Here is an 18,509-nt window from a genome sequence, read left to right on the forward strand (position 1 = left end):
AGTTTGCCTGTCCACTGACTAGTCGTCAACTCCCCTGATTCTGCAGTGTCCGAAATCAAACAACCTTATTGTGGGATTAGGACAGGAGCATGTCCCAGACCAGAAGCTTGAAGGAGTCGCTGGTAGCAGACCGCGCAGCGCAGAGTGCGCAGGACCTGACTAAGCTGGGCCCCCTTCTCCTCCCCAGCCCCCCAGGTCCAGGTTCCGGAGTCCAGAGCCTCACCCCCTCCCCCGGGTGCAGCAAAGGTTGCCTGATGGGACGTTGCCACTAGGCACAAAACTGCTGTGCTTGTTAAAACACCTTGAGAAGAAGAAAAGCAAAACTCGACTGGGAAAAAAAGACTTGCAAAATATGCCTTGGATAAGACCATTTTTATGGAAAAGAAAAGGGCGGAGGCTAAAAACCTCTGATGGAGAAACCAAGGGAAAGCGGCCTCGGTCCCTGAAGTGAAAAGTCTGAAATTCACCAGTAAAACCAGCAGCGGAGGCTTAAGGAGCAGCCCCGCCCGCGCCCTCCACAGCCTCTCACCAAACCTGTCATTCTCCTGTCCACGCCCACAGATATTTGGAGTGCTGACACGCGCCGGGCACCCAGCTTCGGATTCGCCCGCAGAAGTTATGCCCGCCCGCCCCCAGTCCCCGCCTCTCCTCCCCCGCCAGAACTCCCGGGACACACCAGGGCTCTCGCGGCGCTGTCTAGTCCAGATATGGCTCTGGGTACCCTCATCGGGCTCTTTTCTGTCAGCCTGCCTCTGCTTCTGGGACACAACTGTTTCTGGGCGGCGCCAACCGGTGAGTTCCCAGGATACAATTTAAGGGGTAGCAAAAGGTTATGGGACAGGGTGTCACCTAACACCTGATCCCAAGACTGAGCCTGGGTCCCCTCTTCAGGTCCCTCCACCCCCCACCTCCAGCTCAGTCCTGCTTGGTCCAAGGCTTCTTGTCTCATCCTCAGGCCCTTGAGAGGAGCAAGAAAGAAAACAGTAAGGGCAGTAGGTGGGAGGGACAATAGGGAAGGAGCTGAGAATAACTGGTGATGCCCCCAGCCCCACAGCTGCCTCCCCAAATCAGTGCCACAGCTATAGCTGCAGCCACCAGGACCAGCTGCACAGGGGCAAGATCCCCCAGGTTCAAGAAAACAGACACCCCCAGACCCAGCTCTGCCCTACAGACTCTCACTCCCTGCAAACTTTTCAGCATCCCAAGGCTGTTGATCCTTGAACTTCCCACCACACTTTGCCTGGGGATCTCAGCACATGTGCCCACAGAGCCTCACTAGCCACATCCACCCATTTTTCTGTGATTCATTGAGCCACCACCCAGCTCACCTCCCTTCACTGCTTTTCTCATCTATCCAAGCCCCACCCAGGGACTCCCTACCTTCCCATCCACCTAGGGACCCTCACCTCCTCCACCACCACCTGACAACATATGCCTCTGCCTGAGGACATACCCTGCAAACATCCCCACCTCACCCAAGTAATGTGATGCATGGCAGTGGCATTTTGGTTGAAAGGTGATACCAGCTAGCCATTGAGATGATATGATTATGTTAAGATTTACATTCATATGGATATGGGACTCCTGCTGTCCACCTTGGCCTGCTACTGGACTCCTGGAGAGTTCCCCTTGGTTGGGGAAGTGCAGTAGGAGGGAATTCTGGAGGAGGAACTTCCTCTTGGTACAATGTCAAGGTGACTCCTTAGGGTGCTTTCTAGTTCTTCCTTCTCAACTGACCTCTTCATTTATAAAAATCCTGTGATGACTTTGGACTTACCTGGATAATTCAGAAAATCACTCCATGTCCAGGTCCACTGATGAGTGACCTTAACTTAGCTGCAATAGTAACTCCCCTCCCGTGTAACATAGAGGTTCCAGGGTAGGACCCAACTTGTGGCAGTAGAGGCCCTGGTGTCAGCAGAACTGAGAGGCCCTGGATGACAAGGGCTGCCTACTCCATGTGCCATTGTGTGGTGTTGAGAGCCACAGCCAAGTCAGAATGGTCCCTGGCATTTTGCCAGAAGTAATGGCTGAGAGGCCAGCCATTAAGATGATGATAATTAAGTTAAGATGTGTATAATTGCTGTGACTGGATGATGCTGGATTGAAGCAGGCTGTGTATTCAATTGTATATAGGCCCCTGCTGTCCAGCAGTGGGGCGGCTCCTGCTGCTGGTGCCCACTACTTTGGAGTTCCCAAATAAAGTTTGTTCTTGCTTGAGTGGCTCCTGATTTGTGCCCAGCCAGACTGCGGCAGTGTGGCACGTCCTGCCCAAGGCTTCCAGTGAGGCCAGGAGCCCTAGAGACTGGGGACCAGGTGAACTTGCAAGGACACTACTTTGTAGTTGTGCTCATTTTCTATCTGATTCAAAAGACATTAGTAATAATTTTAAAATCATATTGATGCATTTATTACATATAAAGATATACTTTGTATGACAACTGTATCATAAAAAAAGGATGAAGGGAACAGAGCTATATTGGAGCAAAGACTTTGTATACTGTTAAATTTAAATGGTTGAATCCTATCTAGGTTGTTATAAGTTATGAATTATAATCCTTAGGGATCCCACTAAGGAAATAACTTTTTTAAAAGAAGGGAACTAAAATAATGCAGTAGAAAAATACATATTTAACACAAATGAGGCAAAAATGATGGGGAAAAGAACAAAAAAGACATAAACTCTGTGGAAAATTGAGAACAAAGTGGTAGATGTAAGAGCTATCTTATCAGTAATTTTATTACATGTTAAAATATGAAATACTCCAAAGAAAATTATAAAAAATTATCACCCTAAAGCTATTGGAATTAAAAAGTGAGTTCAGCAATGATATAGGATAAGAAGTAAACAAAAGTCAACTCTTTTTTTATATGGTTGCAATAAACATTCCATAGGTGAAATCAAGAAAACAGCTTTATATATGATAGCACCAAAAAAGATAAAACATGAAGAAACTTAACAAAAGAGGTAGAAGACTTTTACACTGAAAACCACAAAACAAGATCTAGATAAAAGTATAGACATTCCATGTTCATAGGTAGGAAACGTAATACTGTTGCAATGACAATATTCCCTAAGTTTATTGAATCATAAGGTTCAGTGCAATCCATAGGAAAGTCTCAGCTGTCATTTTGTGCAGAAAAATGACAAGCTGATCCCAGGATTCCTGTGAGAATGAAAAAGACACAGAAAAGTCAAATTGATCATTAAAAAGAACAAACTTGGAGGATTCACACTTACCAATTAGAAACTTTCTACAATTCTACAGAAATGGAGACCGTGTGGTATTGCATATAGATACACATAAAAATGAATGAAATAGAACTGAATGCCCAGAAATATATGCTTACATTCAGTTTGTTTTCAGCACAGGTGCCAGAACAATTCAATGAGGATAACATAATATTTTCAACAATTTTGAAATAATTTTAACACCTGGATATCTTTGTGCAAAAGGGCAAAGTTAGACCCTTCATTACACCACATACAAAAACAAACACAAAATGAGTCATCAACCTAAATGCATGAAATAAAACTGTGAATGCTTAGAAGAAAACACAGGAGCAACTCTCATGTTAATTTAGATAACTTCTTCTAACAGATCACACCAAAATAACAAACAGGAAAAGAAAAAAAATAAACTGGATTTCATCAAAATTAAAAACTTGTGTGCTGCATACTGTACCATCCAGAAAGTAAATAAGCTGGGTGCAGTGGCATACGCCAGTAACCCCAGTGGCTTTGGAGGCGGAGGAGGCAGGAGGATCATGAGTTCAAAACCAGCCTCAGCAACTTAGCAAGGCCCTAAGGGACTCAAAGAGACCCTTAAAAAAGGGGCCTGGGGTTGTGGCTCAGTGATAGAGCACGTGCCCGACATGTGTGAGGTCTTGGGTTCGATCCTCAGCACCACATATATAAATATAAATAAATAAATAAAGGTTTTATGTCCATCTACAACTGAAAATATATATTTAAAAAGCTAAGAAAAAATAAAATAAAAAAATGCTAAAGATGTGACTCAGTGGTTAAACACCCCTGGGTTTTCCCTTTGTACCAAAAAGAAAAAAAAAAGTAAATAACCAGCACACAAAATTTTAGAAAAATTTGTAAATCATAGATCTAATGAAGAAGTTATATCCAGAATATACATGAACTCTTTTAAAAGTCAACAAGAAGATAAATTGCCCAACTTAAAATAAGCAAAAGATCTAAATAAACATTTCTCCAAAGAGAATACATTAACCATCAATAATCACATGAAAAGATGTTTTATATCATAGTATTTGAAAAATACAAATCAAAATCACAATAAAATGCTGCCACAATCCGGCTGGGCACAGAAACACGAGCCGCCGCAACCCAGCTGGGCACAGAAGCCGCTGAAGCCTTTGGAAACAAAGCTTCATCTTGAGCGGCTCGTGTTTCTGTGCCCAGCTGGGTTGCGGCTCGTGTTGCTGTACCCAGCCGGGTTGCGGCAAAATGCCACTTCATATTCACCTGGATGTCTTTCATCATGAAGACAATATAAGATATAAATCAGAACCCACATATGTTGCTGGTGATAATGTAAAATAATGGAGCCACTTTTAAAAACAGTTGGGAAATCCTTCCAAATATTATCAGAGAGTTAACTGTGACCCAACAACTCCATTCCTAAATATATAGCCAAGAGAAGTAAAAACATGTCCACACAAACTGTATACAAATGCTCACAGCAGCAGCATTCAAAATATCCAAAAAGTAGAAATAATCCAAATCATGAACTAATGAATGTAAAATCAAAATATGGTTTATCCACACAATGGATCATTATTTGCCCATAAAAGGGTATGAAGTAGTCATACATGCTGTATCATAGATGAATCTTGAAAACATTACACGAAGTGAGAGAAGTCAGTCACACAAAGTAACTCATTGTATGATTCCATTTCTATGAAATGTCTAGAATAGACAGAAAGCACTGAGACAGAAAGCAGATTACTGATTGCCACGAGCTACAGGGGAGGGGTGAAGATGTGAGACCTGATATAGATGTGGCTACTAAAGCAAAGTTTCTTGGAATGAAATGATTTTCCTTATAGTAGAATTAGATGGCAAATACAAATGCACAACTGTGTGAATATGCCCAAGAATCCACTGGATTTAACACTGCCCAGGGGCCAGTTTTATTGTCTGTGAACACCAGATGGTATACAGACATCTCTATAAAGTCTCCCCCAGACTCTTCTTTTTAAAATAAAGGTCATGGGCCATTTAAGTGGGGGACCACCTAGGAGGTTGCTGTAGTAACAAGCAGCAGGTGAAAGTTGGTGGCTGACCTAGGGTGGGTGCAGGGGTGGGAGTGAGAAGTGATCAGATTCTGATTTAATTTTTTCCCTCATTTATGGGAATATAGGAGATTTCCATGCCAAATGAATATGGTTTATGGTTTTGCTGTGTGTGTGTATCTTCAGGATGGCTACATATTATCTCTTAGTGAGGTCTACAGTGGCTAGGAGACAATGTTGAAAATATTAACGATGTCCAGTGTTCCATTTGGGGTTTTGGATAAAGGAGAATTCAGAGGCGAGGACAGTGAATCATGGGAAAAGCAAGCATTCGGTGGAAGCTGGGACTTGGAGCCAAAGGCAACCAGAATAACATGGGCCCAGCACTGTCACAGAATTCAAAGAGTGGAGGGAGACATCCAGTTCTCCAGAAAACAGGAGGAAAGGCCTCCAACTCAGATGGATTAAGACTTATGGCATCTGGAACACTAGGCTTCTGCAGTGACTTTAGTTGCACTGACAGAAAAGGGGTACAATTCGAGCAGAAAGGAACATGAGTGCCTTAGGTTTCCCAGGATCACTCTGGCTTCTTTCAACAGGAAATTCTGAAGAAGGTTGAACATGGAAAGACCAAATAGAACAGGAGAGCAATAATCCAGGCTAATGAGGAAGGGGCCTTAGTAAGTGTTCAGTAAGAAATGAGAGATAGTAAAATAATCAATATTTTATTTCTAATCCAAAAAAAGTAGGAAAGAGATGAAGTTAATATAGGATTTTTTAATACTAACTTTGGCATCACTACCATATAACCCCTAAGTCTTTAGTCAAGGTACCCAGGATAAAAAGAATTTGCTATCACTGAGGCAGGTGCTCTGGTCTGGATATGGTTTAACTGAGTGCCCTCCAGTCCAGGTGATTGGAGGCTTGGTGCTATTGGGAGGTGCTGTGGAGCCTTAGAGGAGTGGTTCAAGTGGGGGGCCTCAGGTCTTGGGAGTGCATCCTTGGAAGCTCGCTCTCCAGGTGGGATTGTAGAAGGAACTGTCTGGCCCCCCACCCTGCCTGTCTGGCTCCAACTGTAATCTTGCTCCTCTCACCCTCTTGCCATTGCCATGAGGCTACACAAGGGACAGCCCTTGTCACAGAACCTGCACAGACACTTTGAAATTCAACCTTCCAGAACCATAAGCCAAATCAATCTCTTTACTTATAAAGTCGGGCTGTTCAGCTATTTCATTGGGTCTGATTTCAGTTGGGTCATTGATAATCAGTCCAGCCCTGAACTGGACTAAGAAGGAATCCCATCCTACAGTGACTAATGTGGCAGTGGCCAGGCAGTACCATAGATGTGTTTTTCTGAGGGAGGACTCCATGCCCAATGGGGCTGAGCCAGTTTCTGCTCCTCCAAGAGTTTGCCCTGCACCCCTGAACAACCCTATTCCCAGGAGGCCTCTTCCTCATACTAAGGGCAGAAGACCCAAATCCAGACTCCAGTGGAAGGGGAAGTGGCATGTTTGTGAGGGAAGGAGAAAAGTGTGGGGAACAGGACGTGAGAATTGGGCTTGGGAGATAGCTCAGTTGGTAGAGTGCTTGCCTCACATGCACTAAGGCCCTGGGTTCAATCCCCAGCACCAAAAAGTGAGAGATGGGGGAAAATCATGTTTAGGAAGCACTTCTGCAAGAGCCCAGGGCCCACAACACAGTGGTGGTCTGGTCGGGTCTCATCTCAGGTAAGATCTTTTTTTCTGAATTTTTTTAGTATTTATTTTTTAGTTTTCAGTGGACACAACATCTTTTTTTTTTCTCCTCAGTAGCTTTTTTTAAAAATTTTTTTATTGGTTGTTCAAAACATTACACCTCTGGTATCACTGCCAGGAAACAAACTTAGCAGGAGAGAAGAGAAGAGGGAGCTACAGGTTCAACAGATTTGTAAACAGGTTTGGCTGCCACAAAGCAGACACATTTCAGACACACTCAGGTATGTTGAAAAAAGTAAAAAATGATACTGTGACTAGTTGCACATGACAGGTTAAATATTTTAGCTTCTGTTCTGTGAAAAGCACGTAACATTCCATTTTAATTTGGTTTGATGGTGGTTGTTTTGCACCCAAGCTATTGATTTGTAAATGTAAAGACTGACCATGAAACTGCATGAATGTGTCCTTCTTAAATTTTTTTAAAGAAATGGGCATTTTGGGCAACATTCTTGTCAAGGGAACCTGGACATTTATCAAACACAGTAGTGAAAGTCCTCCTATAAAAAGGAAGAGAGATACTATCTGTTACAGAAACTGAGACAAATTTCTCTTATTTGTTCTTTCAGATATACATGACAGTAGAGTGTATTTTAACCTATTGTATATACATGGAATATGACTCATTCTATTAGGATCCCATTCTTGTGGTTGTAAATGATACGGAGTTTCACTGGTTCTGTATGCACATGCGATCATAGGAATCTTATGTCTGATTAACTCTGCTGTCTTTCCTATTCCTATCTACCCTCCCTTCCCTTTGTTCCCTTTTATCTAATCCAATAACTTCTATTCTTCCACTGCCCTATACCCCTGTACCCCACCTTATTTTGTGTTAACATCTGCATGTCGGAGAGAACATTTGCCTTTGTTTTTTTGAGACTGACTTATTTCACTTATCATGATATTCTCCAGCAAATGCCATAATTTTATTCTTTATGGCTGAGTAATATTCCATTGTGTATATATACCACATTTTTGTTATCGATTCATCTGTTGATGGGCACCTAGTTTTGTTTTCTTGCTATGCACTTGTGAATTGAGCTGCTATAAACATTGATGTGGCTGCATTACTGTAGTATGCTGATTTTAAGTCCTTCAGATACATATCAAGGAGTAGAATAACTAGGTCAATTGATGGTTCTATTCCATATGTGTTGAGGAATCTCCATAATGCTTTCCACAGTGGTTTTACCAATTTGAAGACCCACCAGTAATAAATGAGTCAAACTTTTTCCCCACATCCTTGCCAAAATTTATTGTTACTTGTATTCTTGATAATTGCCATCCTGAATGGAGTGAAATGGAATTTCAGTGTAGTTTTAATTTGCATTTCTCTAATTGCTAGACATACTGGACATTTTTTCATATAGTTTTTGACTATTTGTATTTCTTCTTCTGTAAATTTTCTATTCAAGTCCTTTGCCCATTTATTGATTAAGTCATTCAGTTTTTTGGTGTTAAGTTTTTTGAGCTCTTTGTATATCCTGGAGATTAATGCTCTAGCTGAGGTACAGGTGGCAAGATTTTCTCCCATTCTGTAGGCTCTCTGTTCACATTCTTGACTGTTTCCCTTGTAGAGAAGAAGCTTTTTAGGTTGATACCATCCCATTTATTGATTCAAGACATTACTTCTTGTGCTTCAGAAGTCTAAGCTGACATGATGGAGAGTGGGGCCTACATATTTTTCTAGGAGGCACAGAGTCTCTGATCTACTGCCTAGGTCCTTGATCCACTTTGAGTTGAGTTTTGTGCAGGGTGAGAGATGGAAGTTCAATTTCATTCTGCTATGTATGAATTTCCAGTTTTCCCAGCACCATTTGTTGAAGAGGCTGTCTTTTCTCCCAAATATATTTATGGAGCCTTTGTTTGGTGTGAGACAACAATATATATGTGTGTTTGTCTCTGTGTCTTCTATTCTGTTACATTGGTCAACATATATGTTTTTATGCCAATACCATTCCATTTTTATTACTGTAGCTCTGTAGTATAATTTAAGGTCTAGTATTGTGATGCCTCCTGCTTCACTTTTCTCACTAAGGATTGATTTGGCTGTTCTGGGCCTTTTATTTTTCCAAATGAACTTCATGACTGCCTTTTCTATTTCTATAAAGAATGTCATTGGAATTCCAATAAGAATTGCATTAAATCTGTATAGCAATTCTGGTAGTATTGGTCATTTTGACAATATTAATTCTGCCTATCCAAGGACCTGGGAGATCTTTCCATCCTCTAAGGTCTTTTTCAGTTTCTTTCTTTAATTTTTTATGGTTTTCATTGTACAGGAATTTCACCTCTTTTGATAGATTGATTCCTTTTTTAGGCTATGGTGAATGGGATAGTTTCCCTAATTTTGCTTTCAGCTGGTTCACATTGGTGTATAGGAATGCAATTCATGTATGGGTGTTAATGTTAAATCCTTTGCTGAATTTTTTTATGAGTTCCAGAAGGTTTTTAGTGGAGTTTTTTTTTGGGGGGGGGTCTTCTAAATATAGAATCATATCCTTGGCAAATAGGAATAGTTTGAGCTCTTCTTTTCCTGTTCATATTCCTTTAATTTCTTTTTTCTGTCTAATCACTCTAGCTAGGGTTTCAAGAACTGTGTTGAATAGGAGTAGAAAAAGAGGCATCCCTTTCATTTTTTCTCCATTTAGAATGATATTGGCCTTGGGCTTAGCATAGATAGCTTCCTACTATTCCTGTTTTCTACTGTTCTGAGCATTAATGGATTCTGAATTTTGCCAAATATTTTTATCTGCATGTGTTGAGACAATCGTGTGATTCTTTGAGACTATTGATGTGATGAATTATGTTTATTGATTTCCGTATGTTGGATCAACCTTGCATCCCTGGAATGAACCCCAGTGGATCATGGTGTACCATCTTTTCAATATGTTTTTGTATCCTACTTGCCTTTATTTTATTAATAATTTTTCCTTCTATGTTCTTAGGTATATTGTTCTTAAGTTTTCTTTCCTTGATGTGCCTTTGTCTGGTTTTGGTATCAAAATGATACTAGCTTTATACAATGAGGTTTTAAGGGTCCCCTTCTTTTCTATTTCATGAAATAATTTTGGGTGTATTGGTGTAAGTCTTCTTGGAAGTTCTGGTAGATCTTGGCTGAGAAATCATCTGGTCCTGGGCTTTGCTTTGTTGGTAGGAATTTGATTGTGTCTTCAATGTCATTGCTTGAAATTGATCTGTTCAAATTTTCTGTGTTCTCCTGATTCAATGTGAGTAGACCCTATGTCTCTAGAAATTTAAGACAGAAAATTTTGACAAACTGGTAAACTGTTTTCTTAAATAAACTTCCTCCAGTGCCAGAGATCTTGAATAGCCTCCAGATCAATCATCCAGATACATCTCTCCATGTAATTGAAGAACTTTGTTTCCACTTTGCCATTATGTCTTCAACAGAAGTAGATCCTTTGGTTTTTCAGGAGTGTGGTTTTTTTTCCTCTGTGTTTTGGAGGATTCTTGACCTCTTGATCTTGGTGTCAGTGGTTTTGCATCTTCTCTGTTCTTTTGTCACTGTTGTGCATTTTTGCCTGGAAAGTCTCAGAGAGATTTCTTCATTAGAGCTTTTTGTTTAGTTTCCTCATCAACAAAATCATCATCTTCAGCAGCAAGTTTTGCTGCTTTCTGTTGAACCCTGCTACTGCTTCCAGGGTCCAACTGCTTTCCAGATTCACTGAAGAGCTTGACATCCTTCTGTGCTTCTGTCCTGGGATCTTCCTCCACAGCCCCTAACTGCCATCCACAGTGTGCAAAAGCCAGAAACCACACTTGATATTAAGACCATAGGTGGTGTCATTTCCAAGTCCCCAAGGGAAATTATTTACTACACAGACTTTTTTCAAAACTGCCACCATTATCTTATGGGACTAACTTCATAATCCATTGCTTCTGCCTCAGCAAGGCGCAGTTCATCCTTTGCACCAGCCCTCAAAAGACCATTCTTAAGAATGGTGTTCATTTTCATCATTATTCACCTTAAAATGATCATCTTTGTCAGCCTCTATTTCTCAACCAAAAAGATGATTCTGGGGCTCTAGGGCTCATGTCTGTATTGACTGAACCTCTCACTGTGGGGTATTGAATGCAAATGGATCTCAGTCATTAAGAGGAAAGAGGAGATATGGGATAGAGGAGAGTGAGGTTGGGAGAAAATATAGTCATGGGAAAAATTGGATGCCAAAAGCAGCAGAGAAAAGAGGAGAAGAAGTGGGTAGAAGGAAGGAGCTCATGTAACCTCCAGCAAGCTCTGCTTCCCCTACAGAGACTGGGTATTCACAGGAAGTTTTGGTTTTTAACATCTCCTTTTCAATGTTTGAGCATTCTATTAATAAGTAATTCTGTGTTGCAGTACGTGCTAAACATGACTTTGACAACATTTTTGTTCATTGAATTTCAACAGATGGTCCTCAGTCCTCCAATTATAGATTTGGGGCAAGCCCACATCACAGAGGAAGAGATATATGTGCACACGCCTGGCTCATTCTTACATGTTACTCTGTGATTTATTCTCAACAGAATGTCTCCAGTATACTTCACTACGTATATATTTTGCTAATGCTGCTGCTAGTAAAAGCCTGTAAGACTCTGGGCCATGGGTGGGAACAGGGAGAAGAGATTGGGACTCCATGCTGGTCACAGATAAGTGAAGATCTCTTCTGAAGAATGAGCAGAGAGTGTGGTTTGGCTGGAGAGGTTCCCTGGAATCAGCTCATAGGGCTCCAGCATAGGACACTAGACTAGGTTCTGTGCTCATGTGTGGCAACTCCCTCTACTTCCATGTTCCTGCATCTACTCCATCATGACCTGCCACCAAGACCATGATGAATTGACCTGTGATCCCTGATGCCTCCTTTTCTACTCTATTGAAAATACTGTCTGTACAGCTAGGGTTTAATTTTCAGGAGAGCAGATACCATTGTGTATTTTTTGTGCCCCAAAGTTGGGAAAAGTCACTAAAAAATGTTCATCAGATTAATCCTCCTGGTTACACAGTGCCTGTGAGGGGTCCCTGATAGCATGAGAGCATCCTACAACCTCAGTTAAAGGGGACACCAAAATAAGGATATAGAAGGTTGACGGGGTCTAGGATGAAGACTCCTCCCTCTGCCAGCCTGGCCCTTCAGAGGGAGTCTGGGAGTCACAGAAGGATGGGAACTAGTGGTCCTCTTCTCCCTGTCCTGGACCTCACTTCCATGTTTCTCTCACAGGTACCCACTCTCTTTGCCTCGACTTCACTGTCAAATCTCAGTCCAGACCTGGAGAGTCCTGGTGTGAAGTGCAGGGCTCAGTGGATAAGACCGCTTTCCTTCAGTATGACTGTGAGAGCAATAAGATCAAACCTTTGGGTCACCTGGGAAAGGAGGTGAATGCCACCGAAACATGGAAACAATTGACCGAAATGCTGAGAGAACTGGGGCGAGATCTCAGGATGATCCTGCTTGACATGGACTTGGAACAAAAGATGGCCAGGGGTAAGTATGGAATGGGGTGAAGAGACAGAGAGAGCAGGAGAGAGGAAGGTGTGGAGTGCACATGTGGAGGAGGCTCTGGATGTATTTGTGTAAAAGAGCTGGACATTGGCCCAGCCTTAAAGGGATGTGGGGCTTAATGTGCAAGAAAGGGCAAATCTGGGAGAAAAGAATACAGGCCTCTAAATGTGCAGAGAAAAGCTCAACTTATTGGGAGGTGATGGATCTATCAAGAGTGGGAGATGATGGTTTTGTTGTGTATTGCAGGTCATCTCACCCTGCAGGCCAAGATGTCTTGTCAGCTTGAAGGAAAAAATCACATTGGTTCATCCTGGAATTTCAGCATTGATGGACAGCCATATCTATGTTTTAGTGGGTTGCACATGGAGTGGACAGTGATTAATCCTAGAGCCAGAGGGATCAAGGAGAAGTGGGAGAATGACAAAGAACTGATAGAACATTTAAGGAAGGTCTCCATGGGAGATTGCAATCACTGGCTCAGGGAACTCTTAAAGCACTGGAAGAAAATGCCAGGTAGGTGGGAATGCAGGGTGGGAAGCCTGTGGGAGTTCCCTTTGAAGGTCTGATAACTTCCCTTTGGGGTGTGAGCATTTGCATGTAATGGAAAATTTGACAAGCTGAATGACTGACTAATTTCTTCATCAGCTTCTTGACTGGACAGTCAGTGATCTCCATGTGGATTTGTCACCAGCCTCCTTTCTCACCTCACCTCACAATGTCTCCTCCTCTGTGCAGGAGCCCCCATTGTCCATTAAAAAATGATCTACTCATTAATGGCCTGCTAACTAGTTCACAGGTCTGTAAACATTTCTGTAAACTTCCAGGCCTTCTCTTCTTCCTTTGTTATAATTAACCTTCAACAACTTGATGGACATTTGCTGTCCCCTTCAGTAGTAATGTGAGCTCCATAAGGACCTGGCACAACCTCTGTTCATCTCTGTACCCCCAGGACCTGGTAGAATAGTTGTCCCATAATGAGTCAGTAAATATGAGTTGCAAGCACTGAATGGGGAAAACAGGTGCTGAACAATGGATATTCTTAAGGTTGACAGGGATTTTGCTCTTTTGTTTGTTTTAGCACCAACATCAACAGTCCCAGTTACCAGCGGATCTCCACGTGCCTCATCTGTTTCAGTGACCAGCTTAGGGATCATCATTGTCTTAATTTTAGTCGTCATCATCATCATCTTCATGGCCATCAAGTTCTACAGGAAATCAACAGACACCATGAAAGGTGAGGAACAGGCTGTACTCTGGCCTTTGGGTGGCGCTGTCTCAGTCTGGTAGGCCCTTGGGACAGGTGTCCCACCAGTTTCACCCAAGCCCCTGGCCACTGATATCTCTCCACAGAAATGATGTCCTTCCTTAGCCTTGAGCACTGCCCACTCCACAGTAGTGCTGGAATGACTGCTGCTGAGTAGAGGAGGCCACTGTAGGTAGCACAGCAGTGCAGTGAGAGGAGGGACACACAGGAGTCTCCTCCTGAGCTGGGGTAGTGCCTGAGATCTGGAGAATCTGGTGGGTGTTGGCTCCAGATCTTTGGTTGAGGAGTTATTTGCTCCCTGGGATAATATAACATAGGCTAATAATTTTCCTTAATATTGTAGAAGCTGTTCCATCATCTAATATGTCATCAGACCAACACTTGAATGAAGACAAGAAGTGACCTTCAATGACAGTCTTGCTACCAGCCTTTACTTTGTCACTCTTTCCAACAAACTTTCTCCATTTGGGTGGAATTAGAAAGGCTGTGGAAGTTTTACTTATTTGTAGAGGAAAATGAAGTAGAAGGATATGTATTGTGGTTTAATCATGTGTCCACAGTTATTTTTGTATATAATTAAATTACCTGACCCAACACCCCATCTCTGAAAGCATCCACCTCCATCTTGGGACACCCTTGTCACCATCTTTAATTGGGGTAACTCCCAGCTTGGGACACTGGCTAGGGTCTAGAAGCAACAACAAACTACCTATACATCCCTGATGAGAGCCATAGCTAAGTAAGAATGACGCATGGCAATTTCCTTGTCAGCCTACCCCATGTTGCTTAGAGGGAGGACTCTCCATTGTGGAAATGGGCTTGTTTGAGTAAGGTGACCCTGCTCAAGGACCAGGGTGGATCCCGGTTTAGGGAGGATCCTGCTGGATTAGGGTGGGTCCAGGTTTAGGGTGTATCCTGCTGGGAATAGGGCGCATCCTGCTGCCTCAGGTGCCCGCCCGCTCCTTGAGTTCCCATTGAGTTCTCCTGGGATTCAGAGACTATTTTGGGATGCAGAGCCCAGTGGAAGTGTGGATTTTCCCAGAATGTGCATGTAGAGTGCCGGTGTATTTTCCCCAGAACGTGCGTGTAGAGTGCTGGTGAGAGTTTGGGAATAAAGAATTGCTGTTTGAATCTACAAGGCTGTGAGTGGCTCGTGATTTTGTGCCCAGCCAGACTGCGGCACATCCCAACACCCCCCTCTCCCCCGCAGCCACCAATGTGGCACAGTGCTTGTGGCTTCAAGGCTGTTCCATAGCCCACAAAGCCTGGCCATCAACTGTCCAATACAAAACAGCTCTCAGAGACAGGTGGTCAGCCCCCAGAGCAAAGCCCACAAGACCTCCAGAGAGAGGTTCCTAACTGGGAAGCAGAAAGGGAGAGGGTGAGTGAGATACTAAATTTAGATACTAAATTTAGAGACCAGGAATTATGAGTTCTACAGGAGATATAAGGAGATAGGACAAGGTACCCACATCCCCAAGTAGACCCCAAAGAAGAGACTTGGGGTGCAGTCTCCCAACAAAGATCAGCAAGTGCTATACCCCACTTTCAGGAGTTCTGCCCTAAAGATCAACCTTCTCGTCCTAACAACTTCATCATCCTGATGTGGAGATACAAGCAAACAATAGACAGCCCCAAATGTTGGATGAGAAGGGAAGCAGGAAAGATACTGGACTCCCCAAAAAACAATCCTTGTATTTTCCTTTAAGATTTTTTTCTTTTTCTTTTCTTTTTTTCCCCCTTTCTCTCTCACTTCTCCCACCCTCACATTCCACATTTGTGAAATCAAGTACTTTTCAAGAATTAGGCTACTGAGGACTGGGATGTCTGAATAGTATATTACAATTGTATTTGTACATTCATCTCCTATTTTTACATTTTTATTTTTCTTAATATTTATGTTTGATTTTTGTACTCTCTCTATTGTCCTCCCACTTACATGTCTCCCCAAAATCACTTTCTCTTTTTTTCTCCTGCTTCTAGGCAACTTCTTTTGATTCCTTTTTCTTGCTTCCTAAGGTCTAATAACTCTATATCCTCACCCCCTACCTCCTTAACATCTCATCCTACACCCTTCCCTGGTTCTCTCTTAGTCCACCATCAGAAACCGTAGACCTTTTTGCAAACCTAATTTTTATATTGTAGATAATAATTGAAATCACCTTTTCTGTATATTGTGACAAAACTATAAATATCTTAATAGGAGCTATTTGGTTTAAAGCTGTATATTGTTTTATTGGGTTCTATTAATATTGTTCTCCCCATTAAAGGAGAGATATTGTAACCCTACAGGCACACTAGAAGCCCATAGGATAACATCTTGGCTCCTCAGTGCTAGAAGAGAAGACAAACAAAGAACATGAAAAAACAAGGGAAGAAAGTGCCCCCCAAAAACCATGATACTACATTATTAGAATCCATGGCCAGAACAGCACAAAAATTACAGAGAAGGAGTTCAGGATGTAGTGCTGAGAAAAATGCGTCACTTGTTGATGGATGAAATATCCTACATGTATCTGTTCAGTCTAAGATATTGATTGTGTTATTGAAACCAATCTGGTTTCTTCCTTTGAGACTTTTTTTTTTCTTTTTCTTTTCTCTCTTTTTATTCTCTCCCTCTATCCTTCTGCCCTTGTATCACCAATATATGGGAAAACAAGTACTTTGCATGAATTGGGATTTTGAGGACTGGGACATCTGAATATATTAGAGATGTGTTGTATATGCCTTTTTTCTTTTTCCATTCCAATTTTAACTATTTTAACATTCTTTATTTTTCTGAATACATATGTGTGTTTGTTTTATGTACTCTACTCTCTTCCCATGTACTTGCCTACCCAAAATTACTTCCTATCTATTCTCTTACTACTAACCCTCTTCATTAGATTTCTCTTTCACATGTCCTAAGATATATTAACTCTATATCTCACATTTTACCTCCACAGCATATCATCCTACGCCTCACCCCCAGTTCATTATCCACCATCAGAAACTGTAAACCCTTTTACAAACCTACTGATTATATTATAGACAGTAATAAAATTCAACATTTCTGTATATTGCAACCAAACTGTAAACATCTTAATAGCAACGAATTGTTCACAGGTGGTGTATTGTTAATATTGGGATCTGTTGACATTGTCCTTCCCCACAAAGGACAGGTATTGGAATCCTACAGGAGTACTACAAGCCTATAGTTAAAAACAATAACACCTTGGACCCACACTGCCACAAGGGAACACACGAGCAACATATAAAGACAAGAAAATAAAGTGCCACAAACAAATCAATATACCACATTATTAGAATTCATGGCCAGCACTGCAGAAGAAATGACAGAGAAGGAGTTCGGGATGTACATGATTAAAATGTTCTGTGAATTAAAAGATGATATAAGAGAGCAAATACAGGCAGCAAAAGATCATTCTGACAAAGAGCTACACAAACAAATACAGGAAGCAAAAGATCATCTCAATAGGGAGATAGAGGTTCTAAAACAAACAACAACAACAAAAAAAAAACCAAGCAGAAATTCTTGAAATGAAAGAAACAATAAACCAAATTAAAAGTTCAATTGAAAGCATCACCAACAGAGTAGACTACTTGAAAGATAGGACATCAGACACTAAATCTTAAAAAGAGTGTAGACCACACAGTGAAAATGAGCAGAACATTCAAGAAATATGGGATAGCATAAAAAAACAAATTTAAGAGTTATTGAGATAGAGGAAGGCACAGAGTTCTAAACCAAAGGAATGAACAATCTATTTAACGAAATAATATCAGAAAACTTTTCAAGTAGGAAGAATTAATTGGAAAATCAAATTCAAGAAGCATACAGGACACCAAATGTACAAAATCACAACAGATCCACACCAAGGCACACTATAATGAAAATGCCCAACGTACAGAATAAAGGGAGAAAAATAAAAGCCACAAGAGAAAGGAATCAGATTACATACAGGGGGAAACCACTTAGGAGAACAGCAGATTTGTCAACACAGACCTTGAAAGCTAGAAGATTCTGGAACACCATATATCAAGATCTGAAAGAAAATAGATGCCAACCAAAAATCTTGTATCTAGCAAAACTAAGCTTCAGATTTGATGATGAAATAAAAACCTTCCATGATAAATGAAAGTTAAAAGAATTTATAGCTAGAAAACCAGTACTACAAAACATTGTTGGCAAAATATTCCATGAAGAAGAAACAAAAAAAATCAATGAAAATTAGCAGAGGGAGGTATTACTTAAAGGAAAAACTAATTAAAGGAGAAAACAAGTCAAAGTAAATAACAAAAATTAAAAAATATGGCTGGGAATACAAATCATTTCTCAATAATAACCCTGAATGTTAGTGGCCTAAACTCACCAATCAGAAGACATAGGCTAGCAGACTCAATTAAAAAAAAAAAAGACACAACATTATGCTGCCTCATGGTGACTTATCTGATAGGAAAGACACATACAAACCCAAGGTGAAAGGTTGGGAAAAATCATACCACTCACATGGACTGCAGAAGCAAGTAGGGATTTCCATCCTCATATCGAATAAAGTAGACTTCAAGCTAAAGTTAATCAAAAGGGATAAAGATGGACATTACATACTGCTCAAGGGAATCATACATCAACAAGATATAACAATTATAAATATATATGCCCCAAACAATGGAACAGCTATGTTCATCAAACAAATTCTTCTCAAGTTCAAGAGTCAA

At 41.3% G+C, this 18,509-nt stretch overlaps 1 protein-coding gene and 1 long non-coding RNA gene across 12 annotated transcripts in view; one reads left to right on the forward strand and one right to left on the reverse strand.

The window, feature by feature from the left end:
* The window catches only part of LOC113190576 (uncharacterized), a 186,458-nt gene that overhangs the window by 85,927 nt on the left and 82,022 nt on the right, over window positions 1–18,509 (reverse strand). For 4 of the 11 annotated variants that reach the window (XR_013344188.1, XR_013344189.1, XR_013344190.1 and 1 more), the window contains exon 3: window positions 18,301–18,359. The exons of 6 other annotated variants lie outside the window; for them this stretch is intronic. This is a non-coding gene — a long non-coding RNA (uncharacterized LOC113190576). Of the gene's footprint in view, window positions 1–13,668; window positions 13,732–18,300; window positions 18,360–18,509 lie in introns of those variants that run through there. One more of the 11 variants, XR_013344192.1, reaches the window with a different exon arrangement.
* Window positions 668–14,892, forward strand: LOC144256665 (retinoic acid early transcript 1E-like). The gene is made up of 5 exons (XM_077802037.1): window positions 668–792; window positions 12,245–12,508; window positions 12,773–13,039; window positions 13,605–13,760; window positions 14,134–14,892. The coding sequence occupies exons 1-5, from the start codon at window positions 708–710 to the stop codon at window positions 14,190–14,192; spliced, it is 831 nt and encodes a 276-aa protein (XP_077658163.1). The 5' UTR covers window positions 668–707; the 3' UTR covers window positions 14,193–14,892.

Source organism: Urocitellus parryii, chromosome 8 (assembly GCF_045843805.1).
Source record: "Urocitellus parryii isolate mUroPar1 chromosome 8, mUroPar1.hap1, whole genome shotgun sequence".
Taxonomy (NCBI): domain Eukaryota; kingdom Metazoa; phylum Chordata; class Mammalia; order Rodentia; family Sciuridae; genus Urocitellus; species Urocitellus parryii.

Coding starts and splice junctions, on each gene's coding strand:
- LOC144256665 (XM_077802037.1), top strand. CDS start 708: ATGGCTCTGGGTACCCTCATCGGGCTCTTTTCTGTCAGCCTGCCTCTG. Junction 13,040..13,604: donor GCACTGGAAGAAAATGCCAG/GTAGGTGGGAAT, acceptor TGTTTGTTTTAG/CACCAACATCAACAGTCCCA. Junction 13,761..14,133: donor ATCAACAGACACCATGAAAG/GTGAGGAACAGG, acceptor TTAATATTGTAG/AAGCTGTTCCATCATCTAAT.